General features: G+C 40.0%; 1 protein-coding gene across 21 annotated transcripts in view; it reads left to right on the top strand.

The window, feature by feature from the left end:
* Positions 1-18,615, top strand: part of DLG2 (discs large MAGUK scaffold protein 2) — a 1,729,700-nt gene that overhangs the window by 1,434,668 nt on the left and 276,417 nt on the right. For 20 of the 21 annotated variants that reach the window (XM_031460460.2, XM_031460461.2, XM_031460455.2 and 17 more), the window contains one exon: positions 10,164-10,266. In XM_031460460.2, coding sequence (XP_031316320.1) covers positions 10,164-10,266 — 103 coding nt within the window. Of the gene's footprint in view, positions 1-10,163; positions 10,275-18,615 lie in introns of those variants that run through there. The other variant, XM_064492762.1, reaches the window with a different exon arrangement.

The raw sequence follows: 18,615 nt of genomic DNA, 5'->3' as shown, positions 1-18,615 counted from the left end.
CCTCTGCGGGCACCATTTTTCCTTTCTCTTTCTCATGCTCTATGCCAGCCATCCCAGGCCTGCTCACAATTCAAAATTAAGTGGGATAGTTAGTTTCCTTGCTTCCTTTACAAGTAGGTAATAAGGATCACTTAACACATATAAAAGTTTTTATTATATTTGTTTGTTTATATGTCACCTTGTTCAGTTAAAAAAAAAAGTGAGGTGGGAAAACAGTTTACTAGCTGTAAAATACTTTGAGATGTTATTTTTAAGCCATGGAAATCACTGAATTTTGAATCACAGGGGACCCTAGAGATGGTGGGGTCCAGCACCTTCTATTGTCTTCAGTGGCTCATTAGCTGGCCTGAATAAGCTACTTGCAGAGTTAGCAATAGAACCCAAATTTCCATCTCACTCTATCACATCACTTTACGAAATTAAAAATAGATTTTTTCTCCCCTCTTGAGAAAAGATGGAGCCTTCTGCGTTGATTTAATTCACTGGTAATATATCTACTTATTTTACTATCCCTGTTCTCTCTGAATAAAATAGAAATTGTTTGGATTCTGCCCTAGTTTCTTCCCTGCTGCCCCCTGCCACATACCAACCAGACCCCCAACTGTGAAATAATTTGCTTGAAACAGTCCCTGTGTTCTGCTCCTGACTAATTTAAATTGAAATCTGGTGCCAATTATCTAGCCCTTTCCCACTGGGTCACTCCTTTGTATTTTTTTCACAATTAATAATTCAGTTAAATGTATAGCTCTTAGCTACTCTTATTCCAAGACAATCTTATAGCAAAGCTATTCCTTGGTTGTATTATTGTGAATAAAAGCCATTTAGAAGTCCTCATTTAGTAGATAATGACTATGTACCTACCCCGTGTGTGCCAGGTGTTCGGTTGAGTGCTCTATTTGCATTATCCTAATCATCCTTACAACAACCCAGCAAAATAAGGGTTAATATCTTAGCTGCAGATGAGAAAAGTGAAGCTCAAAGGGGTTAAGTAACTTACCCAAGGTCATAGAGTTGTTAAGTGATGGGACCAAGATTTGAATTGTGGGGCTTCCCATGTCCAAACCCAGGGTTCTTCCCGTGACACTGTTTTCAGAGCAGGTGGATGACATGAGCTGGGATTGAAAACCTCAGCAGCCACGAGCAGTGGTGCTGCCTCCTGAGAAGCATCTCCAAAATCGGTTCCACGTGGGAGGCTCTTAGCGGGGCTGGAGCTAGTACAGGCCTCCTGCTTATTCTCTGTATTCTCTCCAGCTGTAAGCACTCCTGCACTACAGGAGTGACCGGGAGATACTATTCCTCAAGTCTAAGTTGAGGAATGCCTCCCCATTTCAGGCAAGAGAAACTGTAAATTCACTTAAATGGCTTAATATGCCCTGTACCGCCAGATCCCTGAGAGGCCATAATATGTCATGGTTAGGAATACTGACCCTTAAACCAGATTGCCTGAGTTTAATTCCTGGCTTTGCCATATATTAGCAGTGGAACCTCGGGCTTTTTTTTTTTTTTTTTTTTTTGGTATATGTGCTGTTTTCCTGTTAATTTGACACGTGTATTTAATCTTTTGCCCCAGTGTCCTCTATAAAATGGGCAGTTTTATATGTTCTCCCTTCATAGAGCTGTTACAAGGGTTAGGAAATTTGATTTATAGGAAATGCTCAGAACAGTGCCTGCCACACTAAGTGTGTACTTGTGAGTTCTCACCACCACCATCTTCATCATCATCACCACCTTCATTTCTCCTGCCTCACCTCTCATCTCCTTCGCACTCTCCTTTCTCCCCTTTCTGCACTTTAGTAACAACTTCTTTCTTTTCTTCAGATGTGCCAGACCCTCCCACCTCCCAGACCTTCCCTCTCTGCCTGAAATACTCTTGCTACTTCTATGCCTACTCCTCTCTCCCAGAGCCCTCCATGGACACCTCCACCCATCTTCACCTGAATAACTCACTCACGTCTCATTTCTGATGTCACTTCCTCCAGAAAACCTCACACCTCCTCACACCTTGGTTGCTTCCTAACCCCGACCCGAGCATTCTGACCTCATCTTGTCATAGCACTCACCACTCAGTTCTTGATTGTGTTAACCTGTCACTGTCCTCCACTGAATAGTAAATAGATTGACAATGGTTATGTGTCACTCTAGTTCACTCCTTCCATCAAGTTGGAAAAGGAAATGACAAGAATGGATATTTTAAAGAAATGAAATTTGTATCAGCACGGTGTTTAGCTCTAGATACTACACAAGGTGCACATTAAAAAATATTAGCAGAAAGACAGCGTCCGAGTTGCCCTAACTGACATCACATGCACTCAGCTGAGTCTCTGATGAGGCAATAAATAATAAGATGCTAGAAATCACACTCATAAGACCAACCCCAAAATAAAATAGACTAGAAAAAGAGCTCCCTGTCACTGGAGGCATGCAAGCAGAGGCAAATGCTCACTTGGTGAGAATGTTAGGGGAGGAAGGGGAAGAGAGTGAGGCCATTTAACCTGGAAAAGGGAAAACCATCTTCAAACATTAGAAAGAAGACCCTAGAAAAGTATTCCGGGAGCCCTCAGAGTGCAGAACTAGAACCAAGAGGTGGAAAGTACCAGGAAGGTTATTTAGATTCAACACAAAGAACTTTCTTTTTTTTTTAATTAATAGAGCTGACCCCAGGTGGGTTTTCCTGAAACACAGTGAGTTCTTCATCAGGTGTGGTCAGTGTCAAACAAGCCTGGATGACAATTTGCCGGCATACTGTAGTGAGAATGTATTATTCACTCACTCACCTCTTCAGTTATCACACCCACAACCTCCCAGGCACTAGTGACTCAGGTTCCAATGAAACAAGCTCCTATCTTTAGGAGCTCTCAAGTGAGCACACGCCACAAGTCCATGCAGACCTTCAGAGGATAGCAGCCAAGGCAGCAGAGCAGAAAGCCCCTGAGCTCACCTCCTCTCACGAGCACACCAAGATCACAACTATCTGCAGAACAGCCATTGACGACAAAGCCTGGAACCTACCAGAAAAAATCTTCTACAGCTAAAGACAAAGAAGGAACCACAACAAGACCAGTAGGAGGGGCGGACTCAACGATATAATCAAACCCTATACCCCTCCCCGCCACCGTGGGTGAACCACAAACTGGAGAATAATTATATTTCAGAGGTTCTCTCACAGCATGAAAGTTCTGAGCCCCACCTCCGACTCTTCAGCCCGGAGGTCCAACACCCCAGAACGACCAACCCAGAGCATTTGGCTTCGAAAGCCAGCGGGACTTAAGTGCAGGCGCCCCACGGGACTCGGAGAAATAGTTTTACTCTTAAACAGCACACACAAAATTTAACATGCACTGGGACGCAGGGCGAAAGCAGTAATTTGATAGGAGCCTGAGCCAGACCCACCTGCTGGTCTTCGGGAGTCGCCCGGAGAGATGGGGAGCGGCTGCGGGTCGCCCAGGGACACCGACCCCAGCGGCAGCCATGTTGGGAGCTCGTCCCCGGGGCAAGCCGGGAAGCCTTGCGGGAGCATCACGTGGGACCCTCCCTCTAGCTCGTTAGCGCCAAGACCTGGCCCCGCCCAACAGCCTGCAGGTGCCAGTGCTGGGAGGCCCAAGGCCTAACAAGTAACTGGGCGGGGACACAGCCCCACCCGCCAGCAGACAGGCTGCCTAAGGACTAAGGAGCTCACAGCTGCCTCTGGGCTCGCCCCTAGACACGGCCCAGCCCACCAGAGGGCAAGGACCCAGCTCCACCCACCAGTGGGCAGGCACTGGCCCCTCCCACCAGGAAGTCTGCGCGGGACTGTAGCCCAGCTTCACCCACCCACCAAGGGCAGACACGAAAAGCAAGAAAACTATGATCCTGAACCACAGGCCCTGCCCATTAGCAGGCCAAAGGGACCTTTATGGGACACCCCAGCCCCGATATCCAACTGTATCAGGAACCGCCCCCATCATGATCTAAAACGAGCTCTTGGATCCCTGGGCCCTGCGGCCAGACTCCGGAAAACAGCTCTGCCTGCCAGGAGTCCAGCACTAACTCCAGGATCTGATGTCACCTGCCAGTAGGTGGGCAACAGCCCTAGATCTTTGGGATCCTGACTCTGCCCACTAGTAAGCCAGCACTAGCGCCAGGGACCCCTACAGTTCTACAACCAGCCACCTGGTGACCAGGCCCCACTAAACAGCTGCCAGCAGCATCCACACAAGGCAGGGCCTGGCAGCCAACCAGAGTAGGGGCCAACCAAGCCTACCAGACCACCCACATAGCCTGCCACAACAGAAGGAGCCACACAGCCCTCGCAGGGGGAGCACGCAGCTTCTGTGATGAGAAGGGAGTGCCCTTCTGGGACACATAAGATGCCTCCTATAGAAGGCCACTTCACCAAGGTCGAGAAAGTAACTAACCTACCACATCCATAAAAATCCAAACCGCAGCTTAGACAAAATGAAGTGGCAGAGGAATATGTTCCAGATGAATGAACAAGATAAAACCCCAGAAGAACTAAGTGACGTGGCGGTAGGCAATCTACCCAAGAAGGGGTTCAGAGTGTAAAGACGATTGAAGAACTTGGGAGAAAAATGGATGCACAGAGTGAGAAACTGAAAGTTTTTAACAGTGTTAGAAAATATAAAAAACAACCAAACAGAAATGAAGAATACAATAAATGAAATTAAAAAATACACCAGATGGAATCAATAGTAGACTAAATGATTCAGAAGAACGAATCAGTAAACTGAAAGATGGAGTATTGGAAATCACTGCCACTGAAAAGAAAGAAAAAAGAAATGAGGTCAGTTTAAGAGACCTCTGGGGCAACATCAAGTGCACTAATATCCACATTTTAGAGGTCCCAGGAAAAGAGAGAGAGAAAGGGCCTGGGAAAGTATTTGAAGAGATAGATGAAAACCTCCCTAATCTGGGAAAGGAAAGTCACCCAAGTCCAGGAAGTGCAGAGTCCCAGACAGGATTAACCCAAAGAGGAATACACCAAGATGCACTGTAATCAAAATGACAAAAATTAAAGAGCGCATACTAAAAGCAACAAGGGAAAAGCACCAATAACATATAAGGGAACTCCCTTAAAACTATCATTTCAGCAGAGACTCTGCAGACCAGAAGGGAGTGGCATGATACATTTAAAATGATATGAGAAGAACCTACAACCAAGAACACTCTACCCAGCAAGGCTCTCATTCAGATTGGATGGAGAAATCAAAAACTTCCCAGACTGAATCTTTAATGACTAGAAGTTTTCCAGGTGAGGAAGAGAAAAAAAAAAATATGTTCTAGATAAGGGAAAACAGCACGTGCAGAAATGCAGAAATGCCTGAATCAGAGAAAAAAAGTCAACAGTGTAGTTGAATCACCTTAAACGTGTACATCACACATCGGGGATTGAGGAGGGTTGCAAAGGTTCTCCCCATTTCTGGAATTCCGATTCTGATGTCGATGTCACCCGGTCTAAAATACTAAGATATAGCCAAATATTTCTGGAGAACATTGAGTCATGTATCCAGGGAATCCCTGGAGCCCCAGGCCAGGGGCCCTGGTGGCTGAAATAGCAAACATAATGGTCATCTTTTAAAAACAAAAAGAAAAAAGACTGACTCTGGACATAGCCCACCATTCACTTTCACATTAGCACCTGAAAAAAAAAAACCCTACAACTACTTGGTATTTTAAAATGTCATATCAATAAGGTAAACTGTTTTTGAATGCCTCTGAAAATGTTATTTGAGCAAAGATTACTGATAAAAACTCAAACCTCAGAGATAGAAATAGAAATCAAAGTGACCTTGAAAAGTTTGAAAGACTAGAGTTAACCATGTTTGCTAAAACCTGGAGGAAGATCATCAGGAACGTGGTCAGTGTGGTATTGTGCAGAATAACAGCACCATCAAGGGCTCTGCAAATGTGGAGCCCCAAGGTGAAGAAGATTTGATTATCACTTGCCCAGTGGAAATCAAACACACACACACATAATAGGGCACATCTGCTATAGTGGAAAGAAGCCTGGGCTGAGCAAGAGAAGCTTTGGGCTCATCCTAACCCGTGCTCGCTCTGATGTGACTTTGGGCAGGTCCTTCCCCACTATGGAGACCATCTCAAATGTGAAAGCGCTAGATGAAGACGTTTTTAAGGCTCTTCCAGGGCTAAAGTTCTATGTTCCTAAAAAGAAGGAAGGGAGGGAAGAAGGAGAAAAAAACATGAAGTAACCCATACATTAGTTAATTTCCATTTGATTTTATTTCATCACTTATAGCCACAGCCCTTTGAAGAAACACTCACAGCATAAAGATACTATTTATTTCCTGCATGCCTATATGCACCAGGTTCCGTGTTAAGGGCTTTACAGATATTGTCTCATTTATTTCATGCCACAGCCTTGATAAGTAGGGAGATATTACACCTTTTTTACAAGTAAGGAAGCTGAGGTTTGAAGAAATTCAATGACTTTGCCAAGTTACTTAGGTTTAATTGGTGGACTCAGGATTCAAAGCGAGTTCTCTCTGACTCCAAATCTTTCGTTCCTTCCCACTTTTTCAGGTTCCCTTAGTGTACTAACTAAGAAAAATTCAGAGGATGATTAGAATATTGAAAGATGTAGAAGTCTGATGCTATAAAGGGAAGTCCAAGAAAAGGTGGTTGTTCACCTGATTTTCACTTCAAATGCCAAAATACATTCCAGTAGAGCAAAGATTAAATGGCTAAAATCCATGGTTGTCCCAGAAGAAAACATGGGCAATCTGTTTAATATCCATCAGAAAAGGGAAGATGTAATAATACAAAGCTCAAAAGCTAAAAAGGGAAAAAAAAATGTGACTATGTAAAACACTTTAAACTTCTATATGGCAAAAAACAGTATACAAGGGAAAAGTTTACTTAAAATACAATACAAAATACAAATACCAAACTAGTAAGACTATTTCAATAGTTATCTGAGACGAAGCACTAATATTCTTGATATGCAGATGAATTTTTAAAAGAGCAAGCTAACCAAACAAACAAACAAAAAAAGTCAAAATAAGTGAACAGGCATTTTATACAGAAAGAAATTTAAATAACCAACAAAAATATTAAAAGATGTTTAACCTCATTATTGAAGAAATGCAAATTTTAGAAATATAATTGTCTACCTATCAGAAGGACCAAAGTCAAATGTTGGGGTATGAGCAGTTTGGGATTAAGAGATACAAACTACTATGTATAAAATAGACCAGCAACTAGGATATATTGTGCAGCACAGGGAAATACAGTCATTATTTTGTAATAACTTTAAGTGGAGTATAATCTATGAAAATATTGAATCACTATGCTGTACACCTGAAACTAACATAATATCATAAATCAACTATACACCAATAAAAAAAGAACTCTATGATATATTAGTAAATGGAAGAAAATCAAGGTATAAAGCAATATGTAGTATATTATCTTTTTTGTGTAAAATTTTTAAATTATTTATAATTTCATAAACCTGCTATATTCATAACAGAAATTATTGGTAGTATATACAAGAAGCCATCAACATGGTTACCTCTGGAGAGAAAAGTAAGAGGTAGAGGGAGCCTTCAATTCTTATACTTTTTGGTGTTGCTTTGATTTTCATGTATGTGCATTATGTAAACAGTTGTCCCTTGGCTGTTCCAGGGACAACTCTCTCCCCCCCACTCCACTGCAGATACCAAAATCCACGGGTGCTCAAGTCCCTTATAGAAAATGGTGTAGTATCTGCACATAATCTATTCACATCCTCCCATATACTTTAAATCATCTCTAGATTACTTATAATACCTAATACAATGTAAGTACTATGTAAATAGTTGCCACATGTGTAGCAAATTCGAGTTTTTTTGCTTTCTTTCTGGGAGTTTTTTTTTGACGATTTTCAGCCTGAGGTTGATTGAATTTACCAATGCAGAACCTGCAGATATAAAGGGCTGACTGTCTATTAATGATATTTTTATAACAATGTATTATTTGGGCAAAGAGATTATGGCCTGCTTTTTCCTTCATTATTAGTTTCTGTTTGTTCAGTGAATAAATAATTATTTTTTACATGTACGATAGCAAACTGAAAGAAACAAATCATGCATATACCTTATAACTTAGGAAATATACTTCCAGGGAATTTAGCCTTCAGAAGCAGCTTCGTAAGTGTTTGTAGTAGCAAAATGCTAGACACAGCTTTAACCACATCAATAGGGATCATATTGAAAAATACTGGTATGGCCAAACCATGGAATACTAGGCTCCCTTTAAAAGGTAGAATGATACGAGCTGATATGGATAATGTCCCAGACATAGTGTTAAATGAAAGGCTAAACAAAAACAAGTTATAGAATTACGTGTATGATATGATTCTATCCATTTAAACAGAAAGTCACTAATATATTATAATATATGTATATATTAAAAAATGAATATAGAGCCATGTGTTTGCACGTGCATATAACAGACTTCTAAAAACATATGCAAGAAACTGCTAGCAGTGATTACCTCTGGGTGTGAAGACAATGAAGAGACTTCCTACTTTTCTTTTTATACCTTTCTGAAGCATAATAATTCATTACCATGATGACATATTATTTGTTAATAAAAAGTTCACCCTAATTGTTTGACAAAAGAGATCATTTGGCCCATGACACTTGTGCATTCAGCTTCCTGTAGGCAGAAGCCTAGCTCAGATTACTTTTTCTGTCTCTTCCAGCTCTCTGAGTCATACTTCTGACTCATCAATGCCTAGACAGTCTCTGAAATGACTGTCATTTAACAAGGATTAAGTCTGGAATTTTATAATTCAAAGGGACTTTAGGCCCAAAGAGCCAAACAGTCCCTTCCCCCTGAGGCAAGAGAGAACTGAGGCTCAGCTAGTAGGGAGTAGCCCAGCCAGACCCAGACTACTCAACAGACTTCCCAGTGTGACAGTGTAATCAATGCTTTCAGTAAGACTAGAAAGCCAATCAATGCTTTCACCAGAATAGAAAGGTAGGAAATTCATAAAAGTGAATAAGGGGACTTTAACAGTTATAATGAGAGGACCAGCACGTAGAATTGAAGATTACAGATGTTCCAGGTCTGATAGGGAAACACAGTGGCAACCCCCACCCACCACCCAATATCATTTGTCAAAGAAGATTGATGAGAAATAAGATAAGCTGATCCGCTCTTTTACTCTTCTTCATGGCCCCTAGCCATCTTCCCTGTAAGTAAAAGGAAGCAGAATTCTGATATCAGCTGCATAGCTTGGAAAACTGGCCTTACTGTGTGTTCAGTTGAAGCAGAAAAGCTTCTTAGGGGCTTGTCTTGATCACCTTTGTTCCTGACCCGCCATCCCTCTCCTGGGGCAGACACAGAGCCCTGTCACTGGAAAGCACGCAGTAATTATATTGTGTTGGCTTAGCCTGAATTGGCTCAAGAAAGATTTTAGCCTTTGCTTCTTATTAAATTTGACTTCAGAGTGATTTTTCCCTCTCGGCAGAGTTTTGTGCTTATTTTTTAGATGCTCTGTTTCTCTTCTGGCACGGACCCCAAAATGGGAGTTAGCAAGAGCAACAGAAACTCCTGGCGTTCTCTATTTCATTTTGTCACAATTCATTCTGGGATTGTACATAAGAAATGGGGCAGTCAAATTTATTTTGGAACAAGGCTCAGGACTGTCTAACCAAGCTCAGGATGACAGGACCAGGCATTTGACCAAAGAGAGGGATTTGGCAGGCAGCCAGCCCATTCCATACAGTCTCCCCAGAATCTCATATGAATGTATTATTCTGTCAGCATATACTTGTCTACATACATTACATGTGTCTCTCTTTATTACCCTGCTTTCCCTCTAATTTTGAAGGTTCCTCTCTATCCCAGAAGTCTAGGAAACTCATAGAAGCATATTAAATGCACACACTAAAATCTTAGCGGACATGGGTAGGCAAAACTTGCAACCCACTGAGACCATGGCACAAGCACCCGAGGGGAAATTTCACGTCTCTGCTAACTAAAGTTATCAGGAGCACGAAATCTGATAAGTGAACACTCAAATGCCTGGGTAGGACATGAAGGGTTTTGAGGCAGGTAACAATCTCAGACAGCCTCTCAGTTTGGGGAAACTTCTTCCTTCTGTCTATCAGAATAATATGCCTTAGGAAACACCAAAATTCTCCGGCTTCCTCTTTCAGGTGAACGGCATTGACCTTCGCGGAGCATCCCATGAACAGGCTGCTGCAGCACTAAAGGGGGCTGGACAGACGGTGACGATTATAGCACAATACCAACCTGAAGGTCAGTGAGAACGCAAACGTACAGTGTTCTGATGTGCTTCTGTGTGAATGGATACCCGCATTTCTGATCACCGGTATTAGCCAGTCACCACGAAGGTGTTTTGAACTAACTATGGTGAAAAGTTGGTGGTTCATGTCCAAAGAACATGAGGCTTTGTTACTCTTAATCTTCCAAGGAAAACTTCCTACAGTTAGAAAGCCCTGTTTGAAAATATGAATTTAAACAAATAACTAGCATCAGCTTTATTTCATTTACGTTCTTATCTGGTACACAGTTTTGGTCAGCAATGGGCACTAAACAAAACAATTAAGATCTAGGAAGCAGGGGGGAGAGAGCTCATCTACAGAAACTGACCGTGACCAGTGGAGACCATCTTCTCTCCCTGTGGCATTAGCTTACTCTCATTAACACTAACACGATTTTTGAACGTCCTTGATGTGGATTTTTTTTTTTTTTTTTTTTTTTTTTTGCCTTTTCTGCCACACTATCCCTTTGGGGACACATTACTGTAAACCCTGAGACTTGGTGAGATGTCATAAGCTGAAGTAGCCAATGGAGCCTTGATGAGATATTCTAAACTGGATTGGCCAAACCCTGTTTTTTGATTTGTTTCAACATCTGTTTTTGTGGTCAGAATGAGGCTCAATGAGACAACTGGGATGTTACCTACTGTGGAGTTGATTTCTTAGCAAATTTATACATAAAAATCACTCTTTTGTTAATAAAATGTAGTTGCATGCACCACTGTGGATTGGACTTGGTACAAAAAAACAGAGGAATATGGTTCTGCCTTCAAGAAGTGTAGTTAATTGTTTTTGGTCCACGTGGCTAGCAGAGAGGAGTATCTGAACAGCTGAACATAAAAGTACAGGATGCCTTCAAGGAAGAACCTTCGTGCATATGGGTATAAAGTGCTTCTTTGGCCTTTTCAAATGATTCTTTCTTAACATCAATTGGTCTATTGCTGTTTGGAAGATTGAGGTTTGTGTCTTTCCTGTGACATCTTAGGTTTTGCCATTAATAGTAAACCAACCACATGTTTTCAAGAGAATGAAGAAAACATTCCGCTGTATGTGTTTTGGTATGTTACTTTCCCTTTGCCCGACTTTAGAATTTGCAATTAAGTTATACCAAAAAAAAAAAAGTATTAAATGCTTTTTTCTATTGGCTTAGCCTAGATATGGCCAGAGAGCCATCTGGAAAGAGAGATTTTGTGTTTGTCAAAGATGGATGATGTCAACACCAAAGAAACATGTTCTTCCCAGACAGTTTTGAGAAATCTTTCTACTTCTTAAAAATTCACAGATTCACAGAATGACATGTCTTCTAATAGGAATAAACAGCTCCAAAAGCACCCACTGTAAAACAGAAAATTAAAAGATCTGGGTTTACACAATTTGATGAACAAATTCTACTTTGTGCAGATTAAGAACCTGTTCATGGGCTTCTTCCATTTTCTTGATAGCTGTTTTCTTTGGATCTCAGACTCTATGCCCTACACCAGAATCTGACACAAGGCATAGATATCCCTGTCTACTTTCCCATTTCTGAAAAATTTCTTCTCAAACAATTCTGCAGATGGTCAGAATTATAGTTACACTAATTAGGAGCTCTTGATAGTGAAGACAGCCATTTAAATAACCTTGAACAGAATGATTTCAAGCTTTAAAAGTTACAATAAAGGACAAGCACGTCCTCGTTCTATCAGCATAAATCTTCATCTTAAACTTCCTTATAGCTTTGTTTCCTTTAAGCAACGTACTCATTCTGGATACTATGCTGTACTTTATCAAGATGCCTGTTCAAAGCATATCTTATAAATCACATAAGTCGATTTTTAAAGTGCTTCTAAAGAAACCCGCAAATGACAACAAGGTTAGTATTTCAAAATGCCAAAGTACAGATCAGATTCACAGAATGACTTCTTGATTTTAATAGTCTAACTGCATTCTAATTTGTCGTGGGTTTAAATCAGTTAGAAATGTGGTCATGCAACATCAAGCAATCATTTTTCCCCCTTTGCAAATTTAATGTGTAAGTGAGCCTTAATTTAACCATTGTTTGAAATGGAAAACTGATTGGATTGTTGTTTAGATCATTTAGGGACATTTAAATTATACAACATATTTGAGAAATAATGAGCAATTTACCTTTAAAGAAACAAGTGAAAAGAAGAGTATGCTGTGAGAGTCCATTAGCACATGCTCACCAAGTCCCTTCGTTTGCACCTGTATTCTGAGGTATCCATGCTAAAACTAATGTTATTGACATCTTTTTTGGTATGGTCAAGAACCAGGCTTTGGGTAAATTCAAATTACATTCAAATCCTTTTAGCAGGAATTATCCTAGATGCCTTGCTCAGTATTACTAGCTATTCAGAAAATTCCACCTTTACCCCCCCATCCCAGGTCTTTGTCTTTAAGGAATTTTTTAAATCTTATTGAGGAGAAAAGACTGACACATTTAATAGAGATCAGTTCCTAATGACACATGACTAAAATTATATGATAAAGGCACCATCTCTAAGAATTATAGAATGTCAGAGGGATACGCCTGCAGGAGCCAGACAGTGCAAGAGTACCTCATGGAAATGGGGAGATAGGACCAGACTTTGAAAAATGGGTGGGAATTATATTCCAGAGAGCAGGGAGCAAGAACATCTTGCCAAGTTATATAAGATTGTGAACTCTAAATGTGCAGACACCAAAACCTGTATTTTGTTCACTGATAAATTTACCTTCAGTGTTGTACATATAATTGGTATTTCTTAAAAAGTTGTTGAACTAATGAAGAGAAGTTTACCGTTCTTCAGTACTTGAGTTTCCACTTGATGGTAATGGAAGATTGAAGGGACTCATTTTTACTACTTGCATTTTTTCATTTTTGCTTCAAAGCAGAAAGTAAGTGCTAAACAAGTGTGTATTGCAAAATATAAAAAACATTTCCAACTGTATTTTTCATAGTACTGAGTGCATTTTTTGAAATAATGATAAATAATTTACAATTATTATAATGTAGCAACATATGTCTTCCTTGGTGAGTTTCACTGCACAGGGTAAAGCCAAGGTTGCGACACTCACTTCTGCTTAAGATGAGCTTGGGCTCACTGGCCAGTTGTCTGAATTACTCTATCCATCATCAGTCTTATTCAATGTTTAGTTCTAGATGGTGGAATTGAAGCCAAGTTTAGAGTCACATACAAGCAGTATTTCTTTCTGATGGTGTGACTGTGATTCATTTTTATCATTTTTTTAATCCAATTTGTATCACATGCTTACTTTGAAATTAACAGGTGTTATATTAATAATAGAAAGAAAATAATAGTTATTTTCTCTCTTTTTAAAAAGAATCATGTCTGATACTTCAGAAAAAATTCTATTTAAACAATACAAGAAATTAATTCTCCTAACAATTTCAATTACTTATATTCGATTTGTGAAGTCACTCCAACGCTACTTGGAAAAAGGAAACATAATGCCCAATAATGCCCACCTACCCCCTACAAACACACACACACCCATTTCTTTATCGTTCCCAGAGATCTTGCTCATTGCTTTCAGAATTACCATTCCAAAAGATACAACCCCAAGATGCCTGTATACAAACTCCTTGCCTTTCACAATATGGTCCCAGCCAACCTCCAGACCCCCTCCCCCTACCACCACCCACCAGAATCATCCTTTTCCACCATTTGTCTGCTGCACAGGACTGCTCCCTGACCCTGCACCTAGTCCTGAACTATCATATTTTGAGGTCTTTGCTTATGTGGGTTCCTCTGTCTGGAATTCTTTTTTTTCCCTTTCCACCAATGCATTGCTGCTTATCTTGAAGGCCCTCAGATGCCAATTCCACTACAAAGCCATCTTTAATCTGCTGAATCAGTGTTGATGGAGTCTTTCTGGGAGCTTACTAGACCTGTATTCAGACACCTGGTGTGTCCCTTGTCATGATTTGCACATTTCTCCACTCAAGTAAGCTTCTAGAGGGCAAGGACCTCTACCACTCATTTTATCTCCCATGCTAATTTACTCAATATGAATTTGATTATGATTTATTAAAGAGTTACCAGATGGGTCTTCTTTTGTTTTAGAAGTGCAATACAGTATCTTCAGTGTGTTGGCAAATATTAGTATCAGATGCTTAAGAAGTATTTGCTGTGTGAATATTGAATGAATGCCACAAAGTTTTGATATTAGATGCAGAAAATGGTAAATAAATTCCTCGATAGGACATTTGGTGTTGATACTATTTTTAGATGTTGTCTTTTTGTTTTTTGTTACAAAACCTTTAGCAACTCTAGTGGATAAACTCTCTTTCTCCTGCCTTGCAGAAAACCTACAGCTGTTGCTCTGTAACATGAACAAAGGAAAGATAATTAAAGCTCTCATATTTTTTAGAGCTCTGTTACTCAACTTTAACACCACTGATGAAGGAAAAAGGCATTGATTACAACCTAATTACACATTTGTCAAAAAGAGTCTAACACAGCATTTCCTTTGGTCAGATTAGGGCAAATCTTCCCAGCGTTTGTTGCCTTCTCACTAATATAATACCACCTATATTTAGTGTGAGATTACTGACTGAGTTGAAATAATAAACCACTGGATATTCACTAAGATAATCAAGTGAACAGTATAAATTGTTGGATAAAGCACAAAATGGAGACAATTAATTGCTACGCTGTCCCCTTGAAAGCCACCAGTATCCCCTTGCCTTTAATCTGGCTACTCAGGGCATCCTGGGGACACTGCAAAGGCTTCAGAAGGGTCAGCAAGTAGGAAGGAGGAAATCGATAGTGGTCCCCATCAGGGAACAGAGACTTGAGCAGACAGTGGAGGGGCCTGATTTCCTCCACTTTTTATTCTTTAACAGAATACTTAACTTCCTAAAGGAAAATCCCAAAGGACAGAGTTGATTATTGCCTAGAGACTCATAAGTGTGGGTCTGGCTTATGGAATTGTGGCAGAGTGGCCATTTTCATTCAGTTAATAGACTTTTTTTTCCCCCACTAAACACTTACTATGCCTCAGTCACTATTCTAAGGAAATGATAAAGCAGTAAACCAAAGAGCCCTCTCAAAGAAATATAAAATTTGTCAGATGGTGATAAACAGTATAAATAAATAGGAAGACAGCTAAACATGACAGTAACAGAGAAATACATGGTAGGTACGGAAGGCATTTCTAATAAGGTGATATTTCAGCAGAGACCTAATTGAAGTGAGAAAGTAAGCCATGTAGGAAGGTGGGGCAAGAGATAAATTCTTCTAGAGTCTTGGTCTACCAAGTTTGGTCTGTGAACCAGTAGCGCAGACATCAACTGAGAGCTTGTTAGAAAGGCACAATCTTGAGCCCCAACCCAGGCCAACTAAATCAGAATCTGCATTTTATCAAGATCCACAGATCCACATTTGTATGTACATTAAAGTTTGAAAAGTACTGCTCTAGAATACTTGGAGACCCTGCAAAAACTGCCATTTAACACTGCTGGGTGGACTGCCTCCACCTGGAGTAGGGGGCAAAGTCACATGAGGTTGTATCCCAAGGTTTGATCTCTGCCATGTGTCACTCAATAGTTGATCATACCTCAGTGGTTTTACTACAGACAGATCCAGCTGCCGGGGGGGGGGGGGGGGGGGGCGGGGCGGGAGGGAGGGGTCTAAGAAGTTCATGTGTCAGTCACCTCTGCCTTGCCTGTCCTTACCCTCTAAATACAAATTATCAAGCACATTCATAAATCTTGCTAGAACTCCTCAACTAGTGACACAACAAACCTGTTCAGGCTTCATTCTCTTTAATTATGGCCCCTACCACAGGTGAGTTAAAGAAGCAGTGAGTTGAGATGAGGTAAGGCTGAATCCCATCCTGATGGGTGGCTCTGTGAACAACAACAAAAAAATCATCCAGCCATCACTATAACATTTCTTTCAGTAACTTACTATATTTTAGAGCAGAAATTAATTTAAATAATCTTTTTTGTTTCTATTAAATTGTATAGCTAATGCAGAAAAAAAAGTATATATTCTTTTCAGCATAAAGTGAAGCTCTGATCTTCTTTAGAGTAAGCACTCCGAATTAAGTCACCGAGCTTAAGCCAGAGGTGAAGCCTATGGTGCATTTCTCTATAGGGTCAAAGATATGAATAAAGCTTGAAATTAATTTAAACTTGTAAAAATATAGACATCTTCTATAGCTGAAGGTTCTCAGAAATCAGAGTATATACAACATCCAAGAAGCTTACTTGCAATGCAAACTATATTTCTTTATTTAAATCAATGTCTACATAGATTTATGCATATGAATGAACAGCTGTGGCATGTTGAAATATTTTCTCAATGCAAATAAATGCATCATAAATGCCCAGGCAAGATTTGTAAGGTCCAGCTGTGGGTCTTGATCAGAAATTGCATCAGCATCATCAGAGAAAACTTAAGATGAACTTTGGAATGGAAAATACCATGCAGGACTCTGGACTGCAAAGGGACAAGTATTCTAGTGCCAACTCTAATTCTAGCTGTGTGACTTTGTGGTAGTTATCCACCTTTATGAGTCTTACCTACAAAGAAAAAAGGGTTAGGATGGGTAAGATATTATCAAAATAACCCTTTAGTCATTAAATTCTAAATAAAAAACATGACCCTGACCTTAGGTGGTTAAAAAGCATAAATTCTATTACTTGAAAGTTTTGTCACTAACATAACATCCTTTTTCTTTGCATTTTTTGCATGATTTAAGAAGAAATGAATGCACAATCTAGTTAACTTGGTGCGTTCTGTGTGGTGTAACTAGAATCATTGAGAAATAGAAATTAAGAGTTGGAGGAAGCCTTTAAGACCATCTTGTCCAGCTTCCTTCTTTCACAGATGGGGGAGCTGAAGCTCAGTCAGCAACCAAGATAGGAAAGCAGTTCAATGTCTTAAAAGTGGTCATAGCTACTAAAGCTGAGGCTAGCTGAGCAGCTAGTAAATTCCTTAATAATTCTTTTAATTCACTGTAGTAGCTCATGATGGCAGATGGCTCAAATAGCCCAAGGAATCATCCAATAAGATTATTATGGTTAAATAGACATAAAAGAGTTTAAAAAATTGTCATGGCATCTCAGGGCTTTCTCATGTACACTTCACTTTCCTTTCTAGCTCATTACTGTTGTTAATTACTGTCTTCATATATCACAGGTAAATGATGAATATGAAAGCTTTAGAAGTATAAAAATTGTTTATTTAAAAAGCCACCAATCTTGAAAAATGGATAGTTCAATAAATAGTTCAAATATATTATGATTTTCCTCTTCCTCATCCTAACTTCTTTCTGTAGCACCCTTTATCCATCCATCTATCCATTCATCCATCTATCCATCATCGGTCAGTTCATCCTTAGTGATCGTCTGTATTGCCACATATCAGATTTCTCCAAATATACTGCATTAAATATATTTTAATTAATCTGGTTGGTATATTCTAACTTTTACCAAGATATTAGGGAGGAAACAAAGGTGCATATGACTCTAGAATTTGTACTGCTTAGCCATGTCTTTCTCTACAACCCTCTCTCATGTATATACACATCTTACTATCAGATGTTGCCACCTCCTGCAACTAGAAGTCTCCCTGGACTCCTCAATGCATCCGTTTCCTACCCTTCTCCTAGTTGCTTTGTTCCCTCCTCATCCTCCATCTAACACATAGCACCATAGTATATGACCAGAAATATGATTCTTGCAAACAGAGTCTGCAGATTCACGGGAGGTTCTCTCCAGATGCTTTCATGACTAATAATGCTGCATCCCTCTCTGCATGCCCACACCCCAGTTTGGACCTAGAGAAATGTAATGAGGACAAAGGGAGGTACCATTTCCTGCCTCATAGAAAACTCTCCTGACCTCATAGATTATCCTGAGAATACAACATTCCAAATTCATATCAAAGGGATTAAAAAGATTTACAATGCTAATTATAGGTCACCCCTCCTCCAACTGTATCATCCCTCTTTCCATCCCCACAGCAACTCTCATTCCATAATTCAATATTTTGGTCTTTGTGTGTATCATCTATATAATAATTTTATATTATTTTGGGGGGGTCTCTTGGCATCTAGTAACATAAAGCATTCACTCCTTAGTACTGAAAGAGGCTAAGTAAATCCTTGTGCTAGAGGCATTTTGACAGCCAAGAAGATCTCTTAGATCCATACTTGTCTTTAACAACATCCAGATCAAATACAAGGAAATAAAGAGGCTTAATCCTATTCTTGACTATACAAGTATTGCAAAATGAACACAGATCCTTGTTAACCCTCAGATGGGAGCGTTATCCTAGGTAACCCTCCCGTCTGCTACAAAATTACTGGATTT

Source organism: Camelus dromedarius, chromosome 12 (assembly GCF_036321535.1).
Source record: "Camelus dromedarius isolate mCamDro1 chromosome 12, mCamDro1.pat, whole genome shotgun sequence".
Classification (NCBI taxonomy): Eukaryota; Metazoa; Chordata; class Mammalia; order Artiodactyla; family Camelidae; genus Camelus; species Camelus dromedarius.
This window is presented reverse-complemented; position numbering and strand designations above follow the sequence as displayed.